Source organism: Otolemur garnettii, unplaced genomic scaffold (genome assembly GCF_000181295.1).
Source record: "Otolemur garnettii isolate 467f Iridium unplaced genomic scaffold, OtoGar3 scaffold00011, whole genome shotgun sequence".
Lineage (NCBI taxonomy): Eukaryota > Metazoa > Chordata > Mammalia > Primates > Galagidae > Otolemur > Otolemur garnettii.
The window spans coordinates 26,411,346-26,423,110 of NW_003852406.1; the positions used below are offsets into that span (position 1 = coordinate 26,411,346).

Sequence of the window (11,765 nt, forward strand, 5' to 3'; positions counted from 1 at the left end):
CATCACAGCTCACAGCAACCTCCAACTCCTGGGCTCAAGCAAGTCTCCTGCCTCAGCCCCCCAAGTAGCTGGGACTACAGGCGCCCACCACAACGCCCGGCCATTTTTTTTTTTTTGGTTGCAGCCGTCATTGTTGTTTGGCAGGCCCGGACTGGGGATTCGAACCCGCCACCTTAGGTGTATGTGGCTGGCGCCTTAGCCGCTTGAGCCACAGGCACCGAGCCTTGATGTAGTATCTTAACATCTCAATATTTCCAATTGCTGATATTTGACTAAAATGTCTGGTTATTACTGAAATATCATGTAATAGGGGTAGCTGAACATGAATTAAAGATTAGATAATGAATCCAATTACTGATGTGATAAATTACACTTATCTACACCCATATCACTGAACGTAGGAAAGAGATACTCATTACTTATTCAAATAAATAAAAGTAAAGAAAAATAACAGGAGAGGTGCCTGTGGCTCAGTGAGTAGGGTGCCGGCCCCATATACCTAGGGTGGTGGGTTCAAACCCAGCCCTGGCCAAACTGCAACAAAAAAATAGCCAGGCGTTGTGGAGGGCACCTGTTGTCCCAGCTACTTGGGAGGCTGAGGCAGAAGAATCACCTAAGCCCAAGAGCTGGAGGTTGCTGTGAGCTGTGACTCCACTGCACTCTACCAAGGGCGAAAAAGTGAGACTCTGTCTCTACAAAAAAAAAAAAAACAGGTAAAAAAATGAATTATTATTCCTGAGAAATAATCAAGAGCACACCTAATTCAAAGTAATTTAATGATGTAAAATATTTTATTCTCACACAAGTAATTCTTTTTTTACTTGAGGAAGATTATTTAAATTTGAATGGTAGCAATCAGAGAGAAGAAAGCAGACCAAAATATTATATAGATAATATTTTCCCAATGGAAATAAAATAGATATACAGATCTTAAAAAAATAAGTGTGCCATAAGCCATCTTAACAATATAGAACCTGCTGACATACCGTTCAGAGAAAGAAATAGAACACGAAGTTGTATATGCATTCTCTGGCAAAACTACATAAAATGTGTCCCTGGTCTAAGGCTAGAGGGGACAACAGAAAAACTGGGGTAATAGGATCAGAGTAATTGCTATCACTTTAATATTTTCTTTCAGTATTTTGCATCTTAAAAAATACCAAAGACCAAGAAAACACACTGTATTTCTAAAACTCTCAACAAACTTTGAGCACATGCAAGTGATCTTTGGACACTCAAACATATGAGAAAGTTCAAACATTCAAACATATAAGAAAGTTTAGCAACTGTATTAGTTTTACTGGTTACCCTACTATTTAGGACATCAGCCCATTTTACAGGTGAAGAAATGTAGGAGGGGAGTAGGTAGGAAATTCACCCTCGGTCACACTTCAAAGTGTGGTTACCCTCATCTAGAACCGTTACATTGAATGTGCACACTGTATATTGCCCAACTCCAGGGGCATCACTCCCAAAGCAAGGTGAATAGCACCCCTGGGGTTCAGTGTGACAGCTATATCTGTACCTATACTTCTGATTACAATTTGTCTCTTTTGAAAAATATTTACCTTAAGTAAATTACCTAATTTATTCAACAGACGCATACTAAGCATTTATACTGTCCTGGCTTTGGGCAAGGCACAGAAATGTGAATTAAAAAAATTTAAAAATTAAAAAAAAAAAAAGAAAAAGAAAAAACCTTGCTATCAGACAGCACCTGTGGCTCAGTGAGTAGGGCACCGGCCCCATATACGGAGGATGGCGGGTTAGAACCCAGCCCCTGTCCCGGCCAAACTGCAACAAAAAAATAGCCAGGTGTTATGGCAGGCGCCTGTAGTCCCAGCTACTCGGGAGGCTGAGGCAAGAAAATCACCTAAGCCTAAGAGCTGGAGGTTGCTGTGAGCTGTGATGCCTCTGCACTCTACTGAAGGTGACAAAGTGAGACTCTGTCTCTAAAAAAAAAAAAAAGAGAAGCCTGGCCATCAAGGAACACTTACAGCAATAGGAGAAATGATACTACATCAAATACACAATACTAAATACAAAATACCATGTTGAAGACCTCAACAGAGATGTGGATCCAAGCTAGGATGCTACTGGGAGGACGAGGACACATAGCTGTCTCCTAGAGGAGACCATTTGAGAGTGGTATCAAAGGTAGAGCAGATGTTTACTGGGGGGGTGAAGGTTATTTCAAGCCTAAGTGAGAACATGTTCAAAGACATGAGAGAATAAAAGGACATGGTGCTCTGAAAGAACAGTTATTCTTTGTAGCCAGAGTTTGGGGTATACATTCTGGCTCAAATGTCAAGCTAAGGTGAGGTCCTAAAGGGATTTGTAAACCCCCATAAAAACCACCAAAGGGATCCAGGTAGGGAAGGAGGGATTAATGGGTTCTCCTCCTATAGGCTTTAATCTAGGAGGAGAATAAGAAATGTATTTCCTTTTGAAAGAAAAGCACTCAAGGAGAAAATATCTAAAATATTGTCACAAAACAATTTCTCCACAGATATAAAAGTTTATTTTCACCTCCCAATAAAAAGTCCATTTCTTTCAAAAACAAATCTCCAGGCAAAAAATGGGAGGAAAAGGAAATCTTAGTATCTAATCAACTAAGAGCAATGGTTGTCTCTGCAGCATCTCTGAGCTAAGTTCACCCACTGGAAGGGGAAAGCAGCCAGCCCAGTAGAAAGAACATGGGCTCTTGAGCCAAGAAAACCTAGGTCTACATCCCAGCTCTTCTTACATTAACTTCCTAAGTTGTTGACCTTGAATAAATATACTCCTAACCTTTTTTCTTCTTCTAAGATATGTTAATGCTGTTACCTACCCTGCAGAGCCCCCATAATGATTAAATGAGGTATAAAAGGGAAAAAAACCTGGCTCACAGAAGCCACAAATGTCATTTTCCGTCTGGCAATTGCCCTCTAGCCAAAGGACTTGTATTTGAATAAGCTGGGCTTACCCTTCAGTACAGAGAGAATGCACGCCATAGGGAATCATGGGCTGTCTCAGTAAGAGGATATTAAAAAGGATTTAGTATAGGATTTGGGGGCAAAGTTTGTTTTTTTTTTTTTTTTTGAGACAGTCTCACTATGTTGCCCTCAGTAGAGTGCCATGGCATTACAGCCCACAAAACCTCAAACTCCTGGCTCAAGCAATTCTCTTGCCTCAGCCTCCCAAGTAGCTGGGACTACAGGCACCCACCACAATGCCTGGCTATTTTTTTGTTATAGTTGTCATTGTTATTTAGATGGTCTGGGCCAGGTTTGAACCCACCAGCCCCAGTGTATATGGCTGGTGTCCTAGCTGCTGAGCTACAGGCTCTGAGCCAATTTGGGGAGAAGAAGCTGGATGCTGTCAGGATGTTGGGGTGATTCTATAATTGGGTATCTTAATAATTCTTATCTATAAGGAAGGAAAAGTAGAACAAGGTGAAAGCAATAATTATTAAAGCAGCAGCAGTAACTCTTATCAGCGAAAATAGAGGAATATTTGGTCACTCTAATGGTTTGGACAATGCTCAGGTTTTTGTCTTTGCTTAGAAACGCTAAGGATCTTGTTTCTGTCTTCATCCGTGATGGTCTCAGAGTGGCCTTGTCTGATGTCGGTGATCTGTACAATTGTTCACATTCCACAAAAGGACTCCAAGCAAGGCCTAGCTATGAGTGTCAGGGACCCCCCAAATGTCAGGGGGTCCCTTTCTCTTTCTCATTTCCCATTAGGGTACAAAAGAAGATGTTTTTCTACTCAACATTTAGAATTAAAAAGAGGGTAAATTTCAAGCTGATAACTAGTAACAGCAATCACAAACATTATAAAAATAAGTAAATCTGCCAGCTTAACAAAGCTATTCTGTGTTACACACCATATCTTTATCCTTGGGGAGACTTAAAACACAAATGCAAAATTTAAATTATGAATTCTAAGCAGCTCCTTCTATTAATAAATCTAAAAGGCATTTGAAGCTTTGTATAATTTTTCCAAGAACTATTTTAATACTGTTCAAATATTTTCAGGAAACTAAATTACCAGTATAGCAGGAGTAGTTAGCTGATTGAACAAATCACCACCTGAGTCAGTTTGCAAGATTTGTTAACAAGAGAACAAAATGCAGCATTAGAGAAGTGCCAGAAGTTTCCAGCTTTTTTTCTAATGAGAACAAAAACAACAAAAGGATACAAAGTTCACTGAAAAATAAACAGTTACCATAAAGGGGCTTAAGCAGACACACTCCCCATTCCCTTAGAAAATAGTGGCTAATGAATGTAGAAAGTAGAAAAGCAAATCTCTCTGTTACTGGTATTGGCAGCAAGAAAGTCAAAACTGGACCCAGCTTATCAGTCAAATGAAATTGGGCATGTATAGGGTGGGATGACCATATGCCCCTGATTATCAATATGGTCTCATTCAGTATGTAATAAAGACATCCCCTATCATCAGCTCAGTAAATCACCCCTTTAGTCTAGTCAGACCTGTGCCTTAAAAACACACAGACCCTTTCCTTATAGATACTACAGACACTCTGCCGACTGAGTGAGGGCCACTCCTTACTCACCAGGTTTCTGATCAGGCTCAGGCCAGGACTTGCGCAGAACATGGACGGTGGACCCAGGCTGAATGCCATAGAAGTCAAGGGTCTGGTCATCTTTTAGCTTCCGGCCACAGTAGATCAGATCTACAAAAAGAATTATCTATTTAGGCTCAGCAACTGTAGGTCAAGCGGCTAAGGTGCCAGCCACATACACCAGAGCAGGCAGGTTCGAATCCACCCCAGTCCTGCCAAACAACAATGGCAACTACAACCAAAGAACAGCCAGGCATGTGACAGGCACCTGGAGTCCCAGCTACTTGGGAGGCTGAGGCAAGAGAATCACTTAAGCCCAGGAGCTGGAGGTTGTTGTGATCTGTGATACCACAGCACTCTACCCAGGGCGACAGCTTGAGGCTGTCTCAAAAAAAAATAATAATAATTGTCCGTTTATATTTTGCACCTTAAAACAATCTGGATGATTTCTGTCCCCTGAGAACTTTATTTTCATTGGACAGATAGCTGGCGAATGATATGCTTTCAAAGATACCATATAATACGTACATTTTAACAATAATTGTCAGCAATAAGCAGCACCTGTGGCTCAAAGGAGTAGGGCACCACCCCCTATACCGGAGGTGGTGGGTTCAAACCCAGCCCCGGCCAAAAACTGCAAAAATAATAATAATAATTGTCAGCAATTACAAACTCATAAAATGGATTTATACAGAATCTTTCTGCAGAAAGGCTCTGGAGCTTAACAATGTAGAGACTGCTTGATTTAAATAAATGGAAAAATGCAACAACAAAAAAGGATTAACCCAATCCAAGTATGACTAAAAAACACTTGTCAGTCAGATTCCTTAGCTATTATAAATTACCCTTTATTATATTTAAGTTCCTACTTTCTCCACCTGGACTACCCCTGCCATCTTTTTTTTTTTTAACTGCCATTGCTCTAATCAGCCAAACTAAAATCCATCTAATCATCCCTTAAATCCATCTCAAATGCCATATACTGAAGAGCCTACCCTGACTGACCCCTTTTTCCCTAGCCCACCCCAGATTATTACTTTTTCACAGAAAGAATTCAACAATGTCACAGTTAAAGAATTTTGTAATAAAGTAGTTCTGCATAATACATGAATAAAACAGCAATCAATAGTTTTATCCTATGATTTGTGTTTCTATTTAGGCAACACTCACTTCCCTGGAGTGTTAACAAAAATCCCAAGCCTTTAATTTACTCTTATAATTCCAGAAGTAACCTCCCCCAAAAGAGATCAGAGCAGCAACCCAACTCCAGTCCAGAGAGACTCACCAATCAGCTCAGGGTCTGGAACAGACTCCTGGAGTTTGCCAGCAATAAGCTGCTTCAGAAATGAAATACTATAGCCCCCTAGTGAGTATTCGCCCAGTTCTGTCTCTGGCAACCGAAGAATAGACTTTGGAGCTAGTGGCTGGTCAGCCAGCTTCACCGCCAGGTGCCAGTCTGAGAGAGACATCCTCTCTCTTTCGCGCTCTCTCTTTTTCCCTGTAAAAGAACAAAGCTTCAGTGGTTAAAGTACAGACCACCACCCTAACCCACCCCCAGCTACCGAATGACAGACAAATTAGTATTATACTGTTAGAGAAGCAGAGCAGGCAGCATCAGCAGACCAGCACTAGAATCTGGGGTCCTCTCTTTACTCATTCTGTGATGATAGCTCTCTAGGCCCCAGTTTCTGCATCTTTAAAATGGACATAAAAACAAAATCCAACCTAATAGGAATGTTGCACAATTCAAATGAGTTATCCAACTTTCCCTTATTTACAATTTTATTGCCACTCCTTATGTACAATTTTCTTCATCTACTTTTGCTTGAACTTTATAACAAGTTCCCTGCCCCTTACCCCTCCCTATCAAAGATCTACACTGCCACCTAACTCATCATTCTAAAACAGATCTGATCAAGTTACTTCTCTGCTTAGAACTTCTCCAGTGGCTCCAAGCCATATGAGTTAAGTCTAAACTTTATAGCCTTGCTTACAAAATCACTAACCTTCTATCCCCCTGCCAGCTTCCCTCCAGAAGAGTCCTACCCAACTGAGCCCCGTAACATGTAAATATACCCCATTAAGCCTCCATTCATAACAAAGCTCTCCCCCTTTTTAAACCTCTGTTCATCTGCTAACTCTGTAATTTCCCTTCTCTTTTTCACCTCTTGACAAACTACCAAGACCAACCCAAATTCAACCACCTCTGTCCCCTCTCTTTCCTCTGTTGTTCCCATAACTCCTTAGGGCAAATATCTATTTACTTCTCAGGCTCTTCCTCCATCCAACTCAACTCTTGAAGTTCCCTGAAAACGAATTTTTCACCTTTCTTATCCCTCTATCTGGCATTTATGAATGCCCAGGAAACTTAATCAGACACTCTGAGTGTGGCAGAATCTTGCAAAGACATGACAAGTTCTTATAAAATACAGTAGTCATTATTATTGCTTCCAAAGAGGACTCTTGTAGCAAAGAGGGGAAAAAAAACTGTGAAGGTGCCTAGCTGACCTTATTGTATCCTCAAGGTACCCTCCCCTCCAAGTTTAAGACTGGGGAAGGAATATGTTCACCTTCTGTAAGGTGAAACCCCCCTTACAGATTGATTGGGGAGGGGAGGGAGCAAGGTGAGAGAGAACTAGGGTAAAGGCCCCAAAACTCTGTGAAGGAACAGGCCCCGCTAAAATGATAAACTCTGTGAAGGAACAGGCTTAGTTAGCTAAAATAATGACAATAATCAGTCACTGTTCCCTGGTTTGCTCCTCTAGAGGGCACAACTGGTAGTTGCAAGGATTCTTAACACTTCACAGGAAATAACATCGCCTGTTCAGAACCTAGGGGTAGTTTTTGAGCTTTTTCCAGATCTTGTATTCCATAAGACTGAATGACACATCCAGGAGAAGAAACTGACTCAACTACTCTTGGACCCTTCACCTAAGGCCTCGCATTCCAGTAACTGACCCACCTAGACATCAGCCCCAAACAAAGGGCTGATACCTCCACCCTGAAACCAGTCAATTAACAGACCCTGACTGAACTGTCTTTAAAAATCATGTCTCCCTAACTCTTGGAGAGGCGGACTTTACAAATTTCTCAGTTCTCCTAGCTTAGCGCTATGCAGAACAAACTTTCTCTGCTGTAAACCCTGCGGTCTCTGGATATAGGCTTTCTCTTGGACAGCGAGCAGATGAACCTGGCTGGGCTGCAACAGTCTTTTAAATATACCGTATCTCACTTAATCCTCACAAATGTTCCCTGAAGCAGATATTATCATTCACATTTTACAGATGAGGGAACCAAAACTCAGAAAGGTAAAAGTCACTGGCCCAAGGTCACAGATAGCTAGTACTGGCGGAGGGACACTATCTGATAACAACCCCACCGCTCCCGCGGGACTAGTTAACTATCAACACACTTCGCGTCACGCTGCCCGGGGCCCAGCGCCCTCACCCGTCCCGCGGAAGGAACCCGGCCGCAGAGCCGCCGGTGTAAACACTCACTCTGGCCCGCTCGCCGGAAACCGGAAGTTCCGCGCTGCATTCTGGAAGTTGAAGTTCCCGCTGCGGCCCCGCCCCCTTATAAAATACCAGTCGCCCAGCAAGGGGCGCAGGTTGCGACGCTTCCGGTTCCGGGAAGGACGAAGCTCTTGGTGCGTTTGAAATCTCCGGCGCGAGGTTTTCTTCGTGTTTTCGCTGGGCAGCGCTCTATTGCCTGTGAATCTTCGGGCCCCCAAGGTGCGAGAGAGATCCTAGTCTGGGCTTTTCAAAAGTGATAAACAGCTGTGTGATTCCTGAGCTCTCCTGGAAAACCCATGCGTCGGTTCTGCTAGGTTTGGGGAATGTCCCCGCTGCTTGGAGGGTGGTGGACCCCGGATCTGCCTCCAGAATTGCACTTTCCCGAGCGGCCTCTTCAGACACGCCACAGCGGTACCCAGCCCTTATAAAAGCGTTGCTCGCGGATGAAGTCAGTCTCTTGCGCTCTTCTTCACCACTGACTTCTCAAGGCGGACCTACCTATGGGTGTGTACCAGGAACCCCTCCGAAAACTGGGTCCCTGAGAGTTACTAAATTGGGTTCCCAGTACGCCTTCAACATGCAGTAGTGGGGTTCATCGAACAGTCATTCACAGAATCAGTTTGGGGAGGAGATTTTCCCCTGAACTCTCTTATAGAAACTGCCTTTTTTTTTTTTTAAGACGGAATCTCTTTTGTTTTGGGGGGGCGTTGCAGTTTTTGGCCAGGGCTGGGTTTGAACCCACCACCTCTGGCATATGGGGCCAGCGCCCTACTCCTTTGAGCCACAGGCGCCTCCCGAGACTTAATCTCAATGTCACCCTGTGTAGAGTGCCACAGCGTCACTATAGCTCACTGCAACCTTAAACTCCTGGGTTCAAGCGATCCTTTTGCCTCAGCTTCCCAAGTAGCTGGGACTACAAGGCGCCCTCCATAACACCGGCTAGTTTTTTGTTTGTTTGTCTTGTTTTGGGAGACAGAGTCTCACTATGTCGCCCTCGGAAGAATGCCATGGCATCACAGCTCACAGCAACCTCAAACGCTTGGGCTTAAGCGATTCTGTTGCCTTAGCCTCCGGAGTAGCTGAGTCTACAGGCGCCCGCCACAACGCCCAGCTGTTTTTTTGCTTGTAGTTGTTACTGTTGTTTGGCAGGCCCAGGCCGTGTTTGAGCCCGCCACGCCCCGATGTATTGGGACCCTAGACGCTGAGCTACAGGCACTGACCTTGGCTACTCTTTCTGTTTTTAGTAGAGGCGGGGTCTGGTTCTTGTTAATGTTGGTCTTGAACTCGAGCTTTAAGCGGTCCACCCGCTTCCTCCTCCCAGAATGTGAGATTGCTTACGTGAGCCACCAAGCCCACCTAGCCAGAAAGTGCATTATTTTAAATGAAAAAGTTTTGCACCAGGCGGCGCCTGTTGCTCAGTGAATAGGGCACCGGTTCCATATACTGAGGTTGGCAGGTTCAAATCCCACCCCAGCCAAACTGCAACCAAAAAAATAGCCAGGCGTTGTGGCGGGCGCCTGTATTCCCAGCTACTCGGAAGACTGAGGCAAGAGAATTGGCTAAGCCAAAGAGCTGGAGGTTGCTGTGAGCTGTGATGCTACAGCACTCTATGCAGAGCGACAAAGTGAAACTCTGTCTCTATAAAAAAAAGAAAAGAAAAAACATTCTCCACCTCTAAAATTGGATTGTGTTTGCTCAGAAGTTAGGATTACCTAAATTATCGAAGAGGGATTACTTTGGGGGGGGCTTTCCTCAAGGAATTAATTCAAGAACTAAGGTAAGACAAAAGAAAAAAGTGAGCATAAGAAAATGATTGAGGGGCTCGGTGCCTATAGCTCAACCGGCTAAGGCGCCAGCCACGGACACCTAAGGTGGCAGGTTCGAATCCCTAGCCCAGACCGCCAAACAACAATGACGGCTGCAACCAAAAAAAAAAAAAAAAAATAGCCGGGCGTTGTGGTGGGCACCTGTGGTCCCAGCTACTTGGGAGGCGGAGGCAGGAAACTCGCTTGAGCCCAGGAGTTGGAGGTTGCTGTGAGCTGTAATGCCACCACACTCTACCCAGGGGGACAGCTTGAGGCTCTGTCTCAAAAAAAAGAAAGAAAATGATTGAGGGTCAGCGCCTGTGGTTCAGTGAGTAGGCCGCCGGCCCCATATACCTAGGGTGGCAGGTTCAAACCTGGCCCCAGCCAAACTGCAACAAAAAAATAGCCAGGTGTGCTGCTAGGGCAGCAATTAAACAGGATAGCTTGACTGAGGAGAGCAAACAGACTTTAGGGTCTGTGGGGCCCACCTTTGGAGGCTGGTCATGCTCTACTGTTGTTCCCTTAAATTATATAGGGAGTTTTCACAACTTTCACTGTCTTCAGGCTGAAGCCAAGTTTCCTATGATTGTTCCCAAGGTACTTCATCTTTAGATATACCCACCTCTGTCAGGAATCCTTCCTAACTTCTTCAGGGTCCAGGCCTGCCAAACAACAATTATAACAAAAAAATAGCCAGGTGTTGTGGCAGGCACCTGTAAGCCCCAGCTCCTTGAGAGACTGAGACCAGAGAATCTCTTGAGCACAAGAATTTGAGATTTCTGTGAGCTGTGACGCCATGGTACTCTACCCAGGGCAACAGCTTGAGACTCTGTCTCAAAAAACAAAAACAAAGGTGGTGCCCGTAGCTCAGTCAGCAGGGTGCTGGCCACATACACCTAGAGTGGCAGGTTCAAACCCAGCCGGGGCCTGCTAAGCAACAATGACAACTACAACCAAAAAAAAAAAAAAATAGCCAGGCATTGTGGCAGGCGCCTATAGTCCCAGCTACTTGAGAGGCTGAGGCAAAAGAATCACATAAGGCCAAGAGTTTGAGGTTGCCATGAGCTGTGATGCCAATTTGGCCCCCTCAGAAATCGAAACTGACACCTATGCATGAAGCTGAAACTCTTAAGACCTTTCTGAAAGGGCAGACTACCAAAAAAAATCATAACACCAGCACTGAGAGATGACAAGAAAAATCTGCGCTGATCTCTGAGAGCACAGTGGTGGAAAGGAATTGATATGTGAAAAATTTATCTTCCCTGAGAATTTGAAAACCACCTATGCTTTGTGTAAGTTTGAGGTCAGAGTTTAGTGGATTGTCTGAAAGGTCGAAAACTAGTCCTGGGGCTCTGGTAAAGCAAATATCAGTGCTCTTTGCAGCAATACTACCAAAACACATGCCATCTGACAGGAAAGAAAAAAGCCAACCTGAAGGTAATTTCACAGAAAGAATTAGCAAAGAATCACGGAAAAAATCCATTGTAAGAAAGAGCCAGAAAACAAGTCACAACACCAAAAATGTCAGATACAGTGATACCTTAGAATCCAAACTTAATCTGTTCCAGAACCCCATTCACGTTCCAAGACAATTTTTCCCCTTTAAAATAATAGAAACTGGGACGGAGTGCAGTTGCTCATGCCTGTAATCCTAGCATTCTGGGAGGCCAAGGCGGGTCAGCTCACAAGTTCAAGACTGAGCAAGAGCAAGAGCTCCTCTCTAAAAATAGCTAGTCCCAGCTACTTGGGAGGCTGAGGCCACAAGATCACTTGAGCCCAAGAGTTTGAGGTTGCTCTGAGCTATAACACCATAGCACTCTACTAAGGATGACAAAATGAGATTCTGCCTCAAAAAATAAAATAATAGGCTTGGCGCCTGTG

At 44.0% G+C, this 11,765-nt stretch overlaps 1 protein-coding gene across 3 annotated transcripts in view; it reads right to left on the reverse strand.

Annotated features, from left to right (window-relative positions):
* Positions 1 to 8,101, reverse strand: part of UBL7 (ubiquitin like 7) — a 17,047-nt gene extending 8,946 nt beyond the window's left edge. Inside the window, exons 1-3 of one of the 3 annotated variants that reach the window (XM_012801920.2) lie at positions 8,015 to 8,101; positions 5,853 to 6,065; positions 4,559 to 4,678 (exon numbers count right to left, since the gene is read on the reverse strand). In XM_012801920.2, the coding sequence (XP_012657374.1) occupies positions 4,559 to 4,678; positions 5,853 to 6,036 (304 nt within the window). In that variant the 5' untranslated portion in view covers positions 6,037 to 6,065; positions 8,015 to 8,101. The other 2 variants (XM_023509965.1, XM_023509966.1) reach the window with 2 other exon arrangements.
* Positions 8,102 to 11,765: the final 3,664 nt, after the last annotated feature.